A 16675-nucleotide genomic window follows, 5' to 3' on the forward strand; every position below is an offset into this window, starting at 1 on the left:
TATATATATATATATATATATATAATAAAAATAATAATAAAAAATAAAATAAAATATATATATATATATATTAAAGAATAATTGGCCAAATAATTTAGCGAAATATGATTTTTTTAATTATTATTTATTAAAAATATTATTTTCTCAATAAACAGAGGTCACTGTGGGTTTTAAAGTGGATTTTGTTGAATGTTAACTTGGGTAGCAACATTTGAATGTGGTTCGGGGGAATAAAACACACTTTCCCTCCCACATGTAAAGCCCGAAAACCCAAAAACTACAGTCAAGTTAGTTTGTAGTGCAAATCTTTTAGCAGCCAATAGGGTTTGTGCACGTTGTCACGTGTCATTTCTGGCCAATTGTAGCCTAGCGACGCCATGTAGTTAGGTTGACTGTGTCTGGGACAGCTGTTGAGAGAAGCGCCCACATTTAGCCAAATGTTACCTATGATTTTACATATATAGAGACATATTTTTTATCTTACTGCTTATTTATGACACCAGACAAAGTTTGTGATTCGGTTGTCGGTTTGTAAGAGGAATGAAAAGGCTCAAGGGGAAGAAACAAAAAGCAGGAGTTGCGTTGAATGGGAATGGATCTGTCTCAAGAGGTAAGTCAGATACTGTCAGTCCAGGTAGAAACAAACACTAAAAATAAATGTGGACAAGCCAAAGCTAAAGCTTATCATTACTGTAAATCCAGTTTGAATTATTCCGTATGTAGTTTTTGTACATTTTTAATAACATGCAGACACTTATTCTTAGTGAATGTGTTGAAATACCATTGAACTTAATACTATTAGCCTGCTGCAGCCAGCTGACACAAACTTAAGCAGAAAACACGAATCACGAGTATAGTCCACAGTGTTTCTAACCCATTTTTAACCCTCAGCTGTCTTTTTGTTGACCCTGCTTTTCAAAGTAAACTGTAACTACTTATCTGATAGAGTTGCTTGCGTGGCAGCCTGTCAGCCAACCTGGACAGTTTGGAAAGTTTCAGCTGGTGTGGCAGACACACAGAGAGAGCTGTGGGTTAATTCAATACAACAATGACAACACAAACAAGAAGAACGACTTTTAATTATGTCATCACTTAACAACACTTGTCTGTGTGGCTTAACCCTTTAAGCCACTCAAGCAGTTAAGACTTTATTTTAAAGCTTGATCCCAATCCCAGCATTGCACTATTTTACATTAGGTGACATGCCAGAGACTCATTATGGTTAGACACCGTTGTAAAGGGATTGTTTGCAAAAATGACACTTAATTGAGGCCAACTTAGAAACACCTCAAATCTTTTCCGTCCAAGAAAATCAAGTTAAAATATTTGATTAAACGGGGAAACTTGTCATGTGATAATACAAAAAAAGTCCTAATTTAATTGTGTGTTAATTATTATTCCCAAATCCAAGAAACTATTGGAAGTGTTTTTTCTGCATTTGAATCAACTCGACTATTTTTAACCTCAACTCGATATCTCCTCTCTCCTCCCATGCCTCATTCATCTCTCTCACTCTCTCACATCTCTATCTGTCCCCAACCATTCTCCCCTCTCTTTATTTTCTGTTTTCCGCATTACTTTTTTTAATGCTCACTTTCTTTAATTCCTAAAATATGTATTTTTCCCTCTTTCACACTCTGTATTTCGTTTCTCTCTTCCTCCTCCCCTGTCCTTCTTTCTTTATTTCTTTTACAGAAGCAGATTGTGGAAGGAAAACGAAGTTGGCTGAGATCCATCAGGCTTTGATCAGGTGAGGCAGTGACTATTAATAACAAGCAGGCATGTGTCTGTGTGCTTATAAGGGTTCTTTCTCTGTGATCAAGAAGGACATATTCATTTTTATTGTATAGTTAGATTTGCTTCCTGGAGGTTTTTTCACTTTTTTAAAATTTTTTTGTTGAGGAATGGCTGAGCAACACAGGTTCTACTATATGAAATGTATCTATTGATATTTAGTGAGACCTTACAACAAAACATTCTTATCTGTCAAAATCTAAATTTAGCCTAAAAGAGTATTTATTTAAAGAAATCTAAAAAGCCTAAATTAGTGCTGAAGCAGGATGATTTTTTTTTACCCTAAGTGGTTATGCCCTTCTCTCTGAGGATCCCTGTCCCACAATTAGATGGTATGCATTTAACCTGAGACAGTGACCTTCGTCATTTTTCTGCTAAGCTAATTTCACACATTAAGATTACTCACATGTGCCCAGAAGAATAGCGTTTCGAGGATCATGCAGACTTCAGTAACAGGGGGGCACGTGGGACTTGGATGAAATGGCACTGGGAAGCTCATGCTGAATTTAGCAGGCAGATTTAGTAAATTAAGGATTTAAATGCACAAGAGCAAAGCAACAGTCCTCTTCATGCATTCAATTTAAACATGTGGACACACCACATGGTGCCACAGTGTGGGACGGATGTGGATTGAATAAAACATTGACAAATCAAAGGGTGTCTGGAGGGAAAGATTGTTCATAAATAAATCCATCCAAACTAAGTCTTAAGAGTCATTTGCATGCAGACATAAATTCAAAGAAGGACTTAGATCCATTTTTCATTTTACTTGATGTGTTGCTTGTTATGTTAAAATACACAGATGTGATAGCATTATGATCACTAACAAATAAAGTGAAACAAATTGATTGTTTTGTTGCTATGGCACCTCTCGGTGGGATATGTCAGACACCAAGGGAACATTTTGTCCTCTCAGTTGAGGTGTTTGAAGCAGTCAAAAGGGGGCAGGGGGTAAAGATGTGATTCAGGGTTCACTGATGCTCATTGGAAGCAAAGCCTGGCCTGTTTGGTTCAATCCAACAGAAGAGCTTCTGGAGCTCAGAGAACATGGTGCTGGTGCTGATGGGAACGGGTCAGAACACACAGTAACTCGATGGGTCAGGAAAAGGGGGGCATACTAAATATTGGATAAATGGTCATAATGTTAGAGCTGAGCCTTGTAAAATACTGCACACAAATACAGAAAACAACACTTAATCACTGAGATACATTGGTTTGTAAATCACATAGATTATTTTATCCAAAGCCTTTTTAATTTGTTATAAGAAAAGACTGGTTTATACAGATTTTTTTAACATACTTTGACCAAATTTTATAGAAGTGCATTACACTAAACAATGCCCAATTCTGCCTCTTGAACGCACAGTGATCCAGTGGACATTGAGACCCTGAGGAGAGCAGCAGCCAGTAAAGGCGGTCTCCTCACTGATGAACTGAGGAGGAAAGTCTGGCCCAAGCTGCTGAATATCAACGTGTACGATCTACCACATAAACCTGGTGAGTGGTTGACTGATAATGCTATTTACTTGATTGATGTAGTCAACATAACACTATAACTAACAACAACAACAACAACAACAACAACAACAACAACAACCTTTATAGCTAAAAAGTAAATATGCTCTTCTTTTATAGGTCGAGATGTGAGGGAACACCACAAGGACTACAACCAAGTAGTCCTGGATGTGAGGCGGTCCATGAAGCGGTTTCCTAAAGGTGTGTGAGTTATCTTTGAAGATAGCAGCATAGTTCACACTGCCTTTTTATCAAACTACAGCAACATGCAGATATGTGGCTGGGTTTAATATTTAATTCAATACGTTAAAGCAGCACCGGTGTTGTGAGCCAAAATCACAATGTTTGTTGATAGTGCAATTATAGACGTATAAAGGGACAATACATGTTTCTGTTGAAAGTTGTTTTAATAATAGGGTCTATTTTATTTTTTTGCCAGTTTGTAATTTTTGGGAGCTAAACTTTGTTTGATTTGTCAGTTTCATACAAAACTCTTATAATTAGAAGTCAGTCAGGATTCACATGTCCAATGTTGACCTAGTTTCTAGAATAATCATCCCAGAATTTTCCAAGGTTTTTTTGGTAAGTTTTTTTACTTACATGTAAACAAGATTAAGTTTCCAAAACAAGAGATTAAACAGACACCATAATGTAGCGATGGAGCCTGAATGAGATTATAGTGTGGTTAAAAGTTCTTGACCATGTCCCAGTGTCCAGTAAGACTTTTATCAAAGTTTGAGAGAAGCAACAATCCTGTTGTATGAATGTGCTGATTCTTAACTCTCCCTCAGGTATGCCAGCCACAGAGAGAGCCGTGCTTCAGGAGCAGCTCATCGACACCATACTGGAGGTTTTGAAAGGAAACCCTCAGCTGCATTACTACCAGGGCTACCACGACGTGGCCGTCTCTCTGCTGCTGGTAGTCGGAGAGCGGATGGCCATCGCTCTGCTGGAAACACTGTCCAACTTCCATCTCAGGTTTTTACATTTCCCTATTTAATTTTAATCAGTGTAAACTCCTCACTTTTAAGGTATTAATAGATCAGATTAACCAAGTATTTTTCCAAATCATTAAGCACTAATCTTTCCTGTCTTGTCTTCTCTGTCTGACTTTAGGGATTTCATGGATCCAACAATGGACAGAACGAAGCACATTTTAAACTACCTGATGCCTATTCTGGAGCAGGTTGATAAAGAACTACACGACTTCATGATTAGGTACATTGACTTACACTTACTTATTTATCACCCCTTAAGACAAAAAACATCACTGAGCACTCGTAGTGTTGATCTGAACACACTAGAACTGTCTGTTGGAGAAATGCACTCCAAATTTGGTTGACACTTTGCCCCTTTTCTTTATACATTTTTAATGTTGAGTAACTTTGGACAAAATGTGATGTGTGTAACAACCACTAGAGGGCATCAAAGTGTTGATCTTCACCTGTGTGAATCAGACAGAAGTGCTTTGGTTGTGTGTTGAAGCTCAGTTAAAAAAGCATCAAGAGGTTTTCGAGTATCAGATGGTCCAGCAGCTGTTTCTGTCCCACCAGGGAATGCAAAACATTTACCTTTATTTATGAAGTATAATTAGCTAGAACATGGCTTATGATCTTTTTGCAGTTTATTTAAACAGCAACCAAAAGAAGCAGACACTGCAAGTTTAATTTACATGTGTGGCCAAAACTTGGGTTTTAAATGTTTGCAGGCCGTTACCTGGAGTTCGATTGACTTTTTTCCCACCTGTTCATGTTTAATTTTGTTCTGGAAACCTCCATATCTGTAAATGACTGGTCGATACAGAAAAAACAACAACAGAACAGAAGAATCCAGACCTTGTACTCACAGAAAAACATCAGGATAAACAACGCCCCACTTCCCAGTCCGGAGGGGTCTTTCTTTTTATGAGCTCTTCAGCTTCCTCTTATCTTCCTTCATGTCTTTGCCTCTTTTCTTTTACCTTTTTCCCCCTCCTGCTCCCACATTTTCTTCTCTATCTGTATCATCTCTCCCTCTTCATTTGATCTCTTTTATGTCCCTGTCATCATACATGTTCCCTGCCCTTTGCTCCCTGTCTTTACCCCTCCCCCCGTCCATCACTCCCACCGGCTTTTCACGTCTCTCTCTCTTACTCTTGTACTTATCCTTCTTCCTCCCTGAATGTTCCTATCCAATATTTATCAGCAAACTCTTAAGAGTATCCAATTTACTGGAGACACTGTCAAAAATAACCGCCTATCTTTGTCAGCACACATCAAAGACAGACATGGAAGAGAAGAGTAGACTTTTGAGTAGCTAAGGTAACTAAACATGTTTCTCTGAAATCAATCAGGCTAAATCTCTAAGAATTGATAGTGTTATGAGAAAACCAGCAGTCCTCGTATTTCCAGGCCGTTAGATGAAGCCAAACAATTTAAAAGTGTTCTACAAATGAAGGAAAAATACCACCCAGCTTGGTCAAATCGATGCATGATGTCATCTGAGGCTGGAGAGTAGCTTTTGAGAAAATCTGATTTCATCCAGTCATTATTTTACATATTGCTCCTTCAAAGAAAGTAATTGTTTATCTCAGTTTGTCCTTGATTATTAAACCTCCTTAGAGCAACATTCAATTTGTCGTTTTTAGTGACCCCTGTAGTCAAAAAAAAAAATGTCTCGATCTTGTCTTGTACATGTGTACGACGGAGGATTAGGGCCATGTTAAATTTTGAGATTAAACTCGTAAATTAACGAGAATAGAGTTGTAAATTAACGAGAATAAAGTCGTAAATTTACGACTTTAATCTTGTAAATTTATGAGTTTAATCTCGTAAATTAACAAATTCAAGACCAGCCTGTGCGAAAATGATGAAAGTAGAACTCTTAAATTCTTTAAATAATAAAAGAATAAAGTGGTTATTTTAGTCTATATCAGAAGAGCAGCAGCATCCTGTTCTCAAATGACAAACATGGAGCATCTTGTCCTACAGGTTTCACTAATAAGGAAATAGGATACTTCCTTGTGTAGTCGGTAAAAACAGTTCAAGAGAAGTTTTCACTACAACTTGAAAGACCTTGTTTATCTGTAAAATGATGAACAGGACACAAACTGTCTCTGCACATGAGACACTTTAACAAGGCAGACCGATAACAGACACAAATAGTTGTGTTGGGGCTTTACTTATGCAGATATGAAACTACACATGCTTTTGACACATCATCATCTTCACATCTTTAAAATATCAGCACCCTGAAAAGATACTGCAAGAAACTGAAGAAAGAAGCACACTGATTTGGAGGAAGCTGTCTGCAGAGGAAAATACTTAGAGTTCTACTTTCATCATTTTGCGCAGGCTGGTCTCGAACTCGTTAATTTACGACTTTAATCTCGTAAATCTACGAGAATAAAGTCGTAAATTTACGAGATTATTAACGGTCAAATGAATCATTAATGGAGAATCTTTGTTAAAAAAATCTATTCGGTTTCACCATCAGTTAATCGCCAAACCTGACACTTTCCCAGCTGCTGCACTTTCAGGCCTTAAAAATAACAACATAGAAGTAGTTATGTTTTTTGCTGATGTACTTGTTTGCTTTTGTAGGTCATCAATATTAATTTAAGTGTGTTTCAAAACCATCTTAAAACTACTCACAGGAGCTTTAAATAAAATGTGTGATCTTCTAGTTTTTTATGTTTCATGTCTTTACACGTTCTCACACATCTCTTCTCTTTTTAGAGCCGAGGTGGGAACCATCTTTGCGCTGTCCTGGCTCATCACTTGGTACGGCCACGTGCTGTCAGAGTTCAAACACACCCTGAGACTGTACGACTTCTTCCTGGCCTCACACCCGCTGATGCCCATCTACCTCGCTGCTACGGTAAGAACGCGGCAAAGAAGCAAAAAAACAGGAAATGAACAAGAGGAGGTGCCATTGTTTGGAAATCCTGCTGCTCATAGATACACACTGCCGCAGACTCATATACTCACACACACAATGAAGCAAAGTAGTGTGAGGTGGCTCGACTAGTTAATTAGATACCTTCTTATGAACAGATGAGAGAAAGAGAGGTGTAAAGAAACAGACAGAGGGGGAGATAAAAGAGAGGCAGGAGGAGGAGGAACGCATTAAGAAACCAAACAAGGAGCTGACTGATGTTTGTAATCTGTCCTTTTGTCCATCTAAATAAGAGGATAAGCAGGTTGGATCCCCCCTCCCCTTCATTCCTCTCTTAAATGTGTTCCTTTAGGTGCTCTCATAGACAGAAATAAACGCTGATGGAACATGTGTCTGTAGAAATCATTTATTTTGTGTTTACATGTATCATCTTGAAGGTGTTTGAGTGTTAAGAGGCCTTTAAAACGATGGGTTTTATGCACGTTGATTAGTGTGTACATGTTGCCTGTTTGTATTTGAAGATCTGTGTGTTTGTGTGTGTGTGTTTGTGTTTGTGTGTGTGTGTGTGTGTATGTGTGTGTGTGTGTGTGTTAGGGAAGGGGCCGGGCAGAGGGAGAGTTCTGTTTGAAGTGTGTGAAACAACAAAGCAGAATGTAGTTCATGTTTCCTCCAAGGCTGAGTGCAGCGCACAGCAGGGGGGGTTTAACTCTTCGTCAGCCTGCTGAGCGCTCACTCTCTGCCTCGGCAACATCCACCGAAGCTGCTCACTGTTCACTTTGTGGAGTCTAACTCGTGTTTATGCAGCTTCGGGGGTTAACACTCTCTTCTTCTCCTCCTGCTCCTCAGATTGTGTTGCACAGAGAGAAGGAGGTGAAGCAGACAGAGTGTGACATGGCCATGGTCCACCACCTCCTCTCCCGCATCCCTCAGGATCTCCCATATGAACTTCTGATTGGCCAGGCCCAGGATCTGTTCGACCAGTACCCTCCATCCCTGCTGGCCAAGAGGGCAGCCCTGCAGTCTCGCAAGAGGTGAAGGAGCATCAGTTGAAACCATAAATTTAAGATCGTTTTGTGATAACTTGATCAATATACAAAAATTAGGCGTCAAACCAGTATATATAAGGTTGAGGCCAAGAATGACATTAAAATACCTCCACATGAACTGAATGTGATTTTATGACCTCAGTCATGTGCATAATTACGGACACTTCAATCTGGTGAAGTCTTCTCGTTTTGGATGAATGGTCTAACTGTTAAAAACTGTTAAACATACTATATCTTATAAATAAAATGTACTTGTTGCCTTCCCTAGCAAGTTGGCAGGACAAATGCACACTGTCAGTGACTTTGGACATCTTCAAGTTGTTGTGAATTTAGGTCTGCAAAAGATTATTTTCATCCTAAATGAATACATTACTTAGTTTTAAATCAGTCTGTTTGTCCACAAAATGACTTCTAAGATACTTTATTATTGAATTTCATGATGAGGTAGAACAACAAGCTTTTTTGCCTAGACATAACTAAAATGATTTATCACATTTGGATTTTGGTTTGTTGGAGTTCTCCTAGGTTAACCCCTCAATAACATCATAGTTACAAATGTTCTCTTTATTATTCTATTTTACGCTTCTTGTGCAGTGTTGAGGGAGCATGCAGAGACACTATGATTCTACTGTTTTTATACATACTGTATGACAAGAGACTGGAGCTTGAATGACTTGACCTGTTGCCCCTGCACATCTCTGTTTTCGGCGTTTTGTTTTTATCACAACACATGACTCAAATACAAAAGTGCAACATGTGGAAAAAAAAACGTTTTAAATGCTGTACTGAGTACTTTTGTAATTCCATCAGTAACCAGCAGGGTGTACACTTCCAGACTTTGAAGTGCTACATACTTACCCATGGGACATTTGGCATGTGTGTAACCATGCATGAGACACATTTTCAATATCATTTTTTATTATTGAGCAGGAAACATAAGACACATAACTGCATCTTCTGTCTCTGTAGCTGAAGTCTGCCCATCAGTCGTCCTCTTCTTACAGTGTCCTTCAGTGTTACTTACAGTCATTGTTCAGGAGAGGAAGTGACATCACTGACATCAGGCCTTGACTGAGTGATCCTGAAAGTACCCTCTGTCCCATAATGCTTTAAATTACTCCTATAGCTTCTTACTATATACTAGAGATGTTGAGTTATCAGATCTCTCATATTGTCTTACTTTCCCCCTCGCTGTCTTTATCCATCAGAGCGCTGTGCACTCAAAGGCATGATGATAGTCCATCACTGTTTTTTGCTTCCCCTTTGACTTGACTCTCTCATCCATCCTCCTCTAACCGTCCCTCTCTGCTTCTCTTCCTCCAGTCTGTCCATCAGCACCTTCCAGGCGTTTCAGCGCTCGACCCTCCACCAGAGGCCCGACTCTGTTCTCCAACGTCTAACCAAAGCCCAGGGTGCCGCCGCCGCCTCCAGACACGGTAAAAATAGTTACTATAATTGTATTAGAGACCCCGAGGAAGGCCTCTGCACGTACAAGGCCATACAGACACACGTGCAGGGAGTGAAGTGAAACTGAATTCTTAACTGGTTCTCTTTCAAGTTGCATTACATTTAAAAGCATCTGTTAGAATGTTTAAAGCAAACGTTTCAATCTACCCATCAAATTAATTTGATGGATCCTCATCTCTTAAAATGGTTCAGAACAAGGCAGTAGTAAGTCTGCCATCCCCTGCAGAAAGCTACACACCCCTGGGCCAATCATTAACAAGTAAACAAATGATGTAGTACACCCTCTAGACCAATCAAATGCACATTTAGATTTGCCAGAACAGAACAAAGAGATGTCTTATTCCCGTAGGTTTTTTTTTTTTTTTTTTAAACTGATCAGCGGCGTCTGACATATTGTTCTATGATGAACTGGCAATAAAAAAATATGCTGTTATTTTCCCCTTAGGCCAAACAGCGTAATATAACAATTGATGCACATCATTCCCTGAAGTTTCATCACAATTCAATTAGCAAGCATCCACAATGAAAAGCATCACCGACTGAAAATGTGTCCATCTAGAGCACCTCTTGATTTCAGTTTGTCAGATGATGATGGAGTCAATTAGGGCTGGGCGATATGGACCAAAACTCATATCTTGATATTTATTAGCTGACTGGCGATACTCGATATCGATATGTATTTTATTAACAGTGAAAACACATGAAAAATAAACTACCTGTTTGTGAATTTAAAAAGTAATATTATAAAATAAAAGAGAGAGAGAGGAGGAGCAGGGTTAAGAGGGACAGTCAGTCATCATCAGTGAGATGAGACAAAGGTGACCTGGTACCTCTGTAACGTTATTTTAATGCAACATAAACTATATACGATATTAACGATATTGTTTTACCATATATCTTGTTTGAAAATATATCGATATATCTTAAAAACTCAATATATTGCCCAGCCTGAGAGACAAAGCTGGTGTCTAAATGCTGAAAAAGTTATGAATATAAACTGATCAGCTGACTTTGGAAGTTATAATCCTTTAGATTTTTGTTACAGATCAACCTATCTGAATTGGTTGTAAAAAGAAAAAAAGTGAATTACTGTGAAGCAGTTCTTCTACATTTAGCCTGTATGTCTGTAAAAACCTATAATTACTCAAAACCAGCCAGTCAGCCTGTTCCTTACACTAGAACTTTAGTAAACATGAATCATTGAACGTTTAAAAATCTCTGAATCCTCGCTGCCCACAGTTTGTTTTTGTGATAAATGTCGAAGCTCTTCTTCTTCTACTTTTTTAAATAATATTTTATGTTTGCTACAGCCATTTGTAAGCTTTGTTAAAATCATTTAAATGAAATCACTGCCTGAGATCAAAGAGGAGGATTTTGTTGTTTAGTATTTTTTTGATGTGTGTTAAAGGTTTTGGCCCATCCTTGTCTCCACTCCCGATGTGTTTGACATCCCTTGACCCCTTTTTGTTTTTAATCCCAGTAACAAATTTCAGCTTGCTCCCCCTGTGGCCCAGTTTCCAGCACTATTTGAATCCTCTTGACCCTTTCCTGTCTCTACGCTCCTCACGTCTGACCCCTCCTTCTTGTTCCTGTTCTCGTGTCCTCTCGACTCTCAGGTCTGGAAGCAGCTCTGCCCCGGGAACAAGGCCAGTTGTGGGGGAAGGGGAACAGGATGGTGAAGATGGCCGTGTGGGGGCTGTCGGCGACGCTCGGGGCGGCTGTGTTTGCTGTGGCTCAGACGGCTTTGGACTGGGGACCCGACGTGTTACTACAACTGTTCTGAAGTGGCGGTGGGGATTTAGACTTTTTGACACACGGTGACACATGATGACAGCAGAAACAGATCTGCTATCTGCTCTTCAGATGACAAACAATGAACAAACAAAGACATGAAGTGACTTGTTGAAGGCTCTACTGCTAAGAGGACATGTCGGAGGTCAGTTATCTCGGTGCCAAACAGGTTGTTGCTACTCAACCACAGTGAACATATGTTAACTACCAGTCAGCCTCAGGGTGTGTGTGTGTGTGTGTGCGTGTGTGCGTGTGTGCGTGTGTGCGTGCGTGCGTGCGTGCGTGCGCGTGCGCGTGCGTGTGCATCTGAACAAGTATCCCAAACCACATATCACATATAAGCATGGATGGATAACGTAACAGGCCAACCATTGTTTGATTAACTTGCCGTCACCTGATGGCATTCAAAGGACCAAAAGAAGTCACAAAATGACAATAAAGACACAAAAAACCTCAGAGTTAGATGACAAAATCAATATCTACCGAGAACACCACAGAACATCAACAAAGAAGTTCCAAACATCAACAAGGGGACGCGGAGATTACAATTTTAAACCACAATGACCTCAAAGAAATCCGATACAAGAACAAAAATACACAAAATAACCTCAAAGGAATGCAAAATCACCAAAAAGATACATTAAGCAATCTCAGAGACAAAAAAAGCAAATCTTCTATAGAGATGCAAACCAACCACAAATTGAAATAAAATAACCTAGAAGTGCAGAAAAAGATACACAATACAAAGACGTGTTATGACCACAGAGAGATGTAAAACCAAAATCTTTCCACACATGAAATTTACACATGTGAAGACATCTTGTTTTTTTTCCACTGTTGCTCTCAAGTTACTGGTGTAACACTCGAGATGTGTCTTGTTGTGTTTCCTGTAAGCTGATTATTTTGCTGATATCTTACTTTTAGCCTGTCGTGCTTGTTTTGTTGCATTTTTTGTTGACGTTGTTTAAGTACATTTGTCGGTTCAGCAGCTGTATCTGAGAGCCAAAAGTGCCCATAGCCAGCACGATGACACATGAATACAAATTATTAAAGAGTATGGGGTTTCTCTGCTGAAAGCTTGCAGTAGTGAGGAAAGAAGGAGAACCGGAGAGGAAAAAAGGAAAGATGGCGGGACAGATTCTGCCTGGAACACCCTGGAATTAATTGCTTCCCTCCTGGTGTTGGCGATCTAAATCCACAGTAAAGGTTTCACACACAGGCAGAGCGAGCTGAACTCAACGCAGCACTCAATGCAAACAGTGGCTGTCTTAAGAGATACATTTTTGCATGTTTTTAAATGTTATTTTTATATTTTTTCCCGAGCACAGTTTTCTGAACGTTGTTGGCCCACCTCTGCTGAATGGAAGACACCAGTACTTTTTTACATTTTTAAAATATTTAGTAGGTTTGCGCCAACACCCACCCTGAACTGCTGTCAACAGAACTACAGTCCATGCACTCAGCTTTTCTTTAGCATCTTATTTCTCTGAAATATTCTCCATGATAGACCAATAAAAATTATTTTCAGGCTACAATTTAGGAACATTTGGATGGATTATTTTAACAAATGCCATGGGGTAACAGAGGCTGTCCTTTGAACCTTTTTTTTACATTAGAAGTTAACTACTTAAAAAAAGTCACCACAAAATCTAAAGCGTAATTTCATAACCTGAATATTAATAATACAGGCCGTTTCCACCTGAGGCACATGCATATGTATGGAGCACGCGGGGTTCTCCAAACAGTGATGCACGCTCTAGTTGTTGCCTCATATTGTGAAACATTTATCAGATTGCACTAGCGGAGCCAAGCTGCTGCATCTGTAAACACAACTTCACTGGAGTCACAACACTCCTTTTCCTCTGCCGTCACATTTACAGTGAATGTGTCACATCTGTGCTCAGCTGAATGTGAAGTGTACACTGTTGATTTTAGACGTGTGTTAACACATGATTTCAGCTGCTTTACACTTGTGTTGTGTTCAACACTGGAGTGAAGTAATGTGTTGTACAAAATGCAGAGTCATTTTTCCCGAGCCCGGCAGCTTCTTTGAAGAAAGCAGAGCTGAGTAATCATTTAAAGCAGTAAATCCATCAAGATCCAGGAGGAGATGCTGAAGGGAATTCCTCACAAAATGACAATTTCTGTCGTTTTGATAGGTGTTAATCAGTCACTTTATTAGGCAATCAATAAACCAATCAAAGGCGTGTAGCTCAGGTAATTAGCTAGCCAGTTAGCATTCAGACATCCAGTCAGCCAAACAAGCTGCTGTGGAGGTTTGAAAAGCCTTGTATTGTTTTTCTTGTGCCGCCTCACATTTCCACATGTGCCTATGATGTGATATCCTGTGTTCATTTTTGAGAGAGAGACTTTGAAAATGTTCACTTTGGTCAGTTTCTTTTTCATTTTTTGTAACTTTTCTGGGCATTTTCTGTTTCAATTTTCATGCTATCAGGAGTGTACGTAGTTATTTCAAGAGCAACAGTCTGGTTGGCTATTTATTAGAAATACTTCAATATTAATACCAGGGGGGAAACTCAGCGATGTTTGAACATGTAATTGGACAGTATGAATGTGTATTTAAAATGAAAATGAGGTACAGGAAAACATGTGTTTCTGTGGTTGGTAATTATCATCGGACTGGTGTTTTTATTTATATTATCTTAAAACAGGAGTAGTTAGACCTTTAAGTTAATCCACTTGTTTGTTTTATTGCAGTGTTGAGTTGATATATACCACTCTCACTTTGTGTATGCTAAATAACAGGCTACCACTAGTTGCCACTTAGCTTAGCTTAACTTGGCTCAGCATGGCTTAGCTCAATTTAGGCTAAAGACAGGAAGAAGGGTGAAATAGCTAACTTGACTCTGTCCGAGTTTAACAAAAATAACGAACAGCACTTAAACGCTCCCTAAGAAACAGTGTGTGGTATTCTATGGAGGTTATGAGCTGGGCTTTTCTTGGGCGGGTACATTTACAGACAGGCGACCAGCAGAAACTGCAGAAACGTATACGTATGGAGTAGGATAGAATTAATTTTTCAAAAGTAATTTGCAAGCTTATTTTCCAAAATGCTTAACTCCTTCTTTACATTTTTGCCTCATGCGTTATCTAACTTTACAGATAAAGGTAATGGAAATAAAAGGACATTTTAAAGGGAAAGTTTGCTGCCATATGATGCATGCTGACGTTGATGTACGCTGACATTTATCCTGCTGTTACTATGTAACAGATCATGCAACAGCGAGTTTAATTCTGTTGATGCAAGCTTTAATTTGACAGTGATTGCATGTGGTTGTGAATTTTATGCTTTGAAAAAATGTCTTTAAATATGCAGGGAGAAAGCTTTTGGAAAGGGTCTGTGATCTTCAAACAAAAGTCAAGATGCTACTTTATTGTTGTATTATTAGTGCCAGGTAGACACACACACGTACACTAACACTCATAGAGGAAAAGAGCGTTGGTTGGTGCCAGATCATAATGAGGATTTAATTTCTGCCCCTGGCTCATGGCACGCTCAAGACAAATTTCTCCTCGTCTCTTTTCCTTTTTTCTCACATTCACACTCGAACACCTTCAGCAACACCTGCACTGCTCTCAGTCTGCCAGAGACCTTTGATGAAAAATAACTGAAGCATGATCGTGGGTTTAAATTAAAATGATGTAGATGTAAAAATGAGAAGATGGATGTTTGAGATGTTGATCTCTGGTCCAAACTTGAAGAAAACATGAACAAAATAAGATTTATAATTTAATTTCTCTGTTGTGCAATGGATGACTTTTGATGAATTTTTATTTGAATCTATCATTTATGATCAATGCTACAATTTAATTGTCTTTTTTAGTCTTCCTTGTTTAATTTAGCCCACATCTGCAAAGCTCTTTTAAGCTCTTTTGCACTCCACCTATTACACAACCTGTTAAATCTGTTTGCCAAACAAAAAAATAAAATACCATGGATAATAATAATAATAATAATATATTGTTTTTTTATAGCGCTTTTCTAGGAACCCAAAGACGCTTTGACAAAATATAAAACCAATAATTTTTTGAATTTGAGTATAACTAATCAATTTTTATGTTAATTATGACACTTGTACTGCATCTTTAGAAACAAAAATACAAATATTTCTACTTTTAAATGAAGGCTGAATGATTAAGAGCAAAATAACACAAGAAAAATAGAGTGGAAAAATCCAGAATACTTTTGAGTGATTTTAAGAACAGATTCTTCAGTTGAAGAGGATGCAACTTGACAGTAGCTGAAATCTCCTTTGACAGCCACTCATACGGTTGATTTAAACAACCCCCCCAAAAAAACCATACAACCCAGAAAAACAAACACTTTTTATGTACATCAAAATAACTCATATTTCATCCCAAATTATGAGTTCAGTGTTGTGTGATGAGGAGCCTGAAGCTGAACTCCCAGAGAGCTCGCATTGAGCCTCTCATGACCGCTCTGTCCTCCCCTCAGGTCTGAAAAAAATCCCATGAGAATCAAATCACACCAAATGCTTCTACAGATAATGCAATAAGCCTTTAATGTATGTGTGCACATTTCCCATGTAATGGTTACTTAACCTTTTGGTACAAACTGTACTCTTGAACATATCAGGTTCTTTGCACCTTGTACTTGTGAAGTGGTTTTATTGAGACAACAGAAGATGTTTCTGTGTGTTTGAAGGAAAAGAGAATAAATGAAGAAAACACCTTCTGTTTCGTTCTTTTATAAGTCCTTACTTACTTTCCTGCAAGCCACAAATAACCTTTGTTTATAGCTGTGACACACAAAGGATGATGGTGATACACCACACCACATGTATGCACAGTTATGCATTTTAAAGTTTTTCTGTCTAATGATTTTTTATTTACAGTTTCTGTAATAGTTTATAATAAAAGCAGCATTTTTTAAGCTAATCATTGCATACGTTAACTAGTTCTATAGCTTCTAATATGTGATCAATGTTTGTCCTGCCTTTGTCTACTATGAATGTCTACTGAATATTTTGTTTCAGACTGTGTTGTAAATGATGGCATTTTGTTTGCCAGGCATTGCCGCACAACATCACTGATGCACAAGAAAGTGGAACCTCGGATCTCCCAGTCAGCTGCGTGGTTTTTAAAGGGGCGTTATCAGGAAGTGCAGTCAGTACAAGACGTATCTGTGTTGCTGCTGGGTCAAA

The 16675-nt window shown here is 38.7% G+C and overlaps 1 protein-coding gene across 1 annotated transcript; it reads left to right on the forward strand.

The window, feature by feature from the left end:
• The first annotated feature begins 402 nt into the window (after window positions 1-402).
• Window positions 403-16202, forward strand: zgc:63863 (uncharacterized protein LOC393372 homolog). The gene is made up of 10 exons (XM_020655344.3): window positions 403-610; window positions 1696-1750; window positions 3161-3291; window positions 3430-3510; window positions 4101-4287; window positions 4426-4527; window positions 7026-7167; window positions 8032-8216; window positions 9555-9667; window positions 11315-16202. Exons 1-10 carry the CDS (start codon window positions 541-543, stop codon window positions 11479-11481), a joined length of 1233 nt encoding a protein of 410 aa, XP_020511000.1. The 5' UTR covers window positions 403-540; the 3' UTR covers window positions 11482-16202.
• Window positions 16203-16675: the final 473 nt, after the last annotated feature.

Source organism: Labrus bergylta, chromosome 19 (genome assembly GCF_963930695.1).
Source record: "Labrus bergylta chromosome 19, fLabBer1.1, whole genome shotgun sequence".
NCBI lineage: Eukaryota > Metazoa > Chordata > Actinopteri > Labriformes > Labridae > Labrus > Labrus bergylta.

Coding starts and splice junctions, on each gene's coding strand:
- zgc:63863 (XM_020655344.3), top strand. CDS start 541: ATGAAAAGGCTCAAGGGGAAGAAACAAAAAGCAGGAGTTGCGTTGAAT. Junction 1,751..3,160: donor ATCCATCAGGCTTTGATCAG/GTGAGGCAGTGA, acceptor TTGAACGCACAG/TGATCCAGTGGACATTGAGA. Junction 8,217..9,554: donor GCCCTGCAGTCTCGCAAGAG/GTGAAGGAGCAT, acceptor CTCTTCCTCCAG/TCTGTCCATCAGCACCTTCC.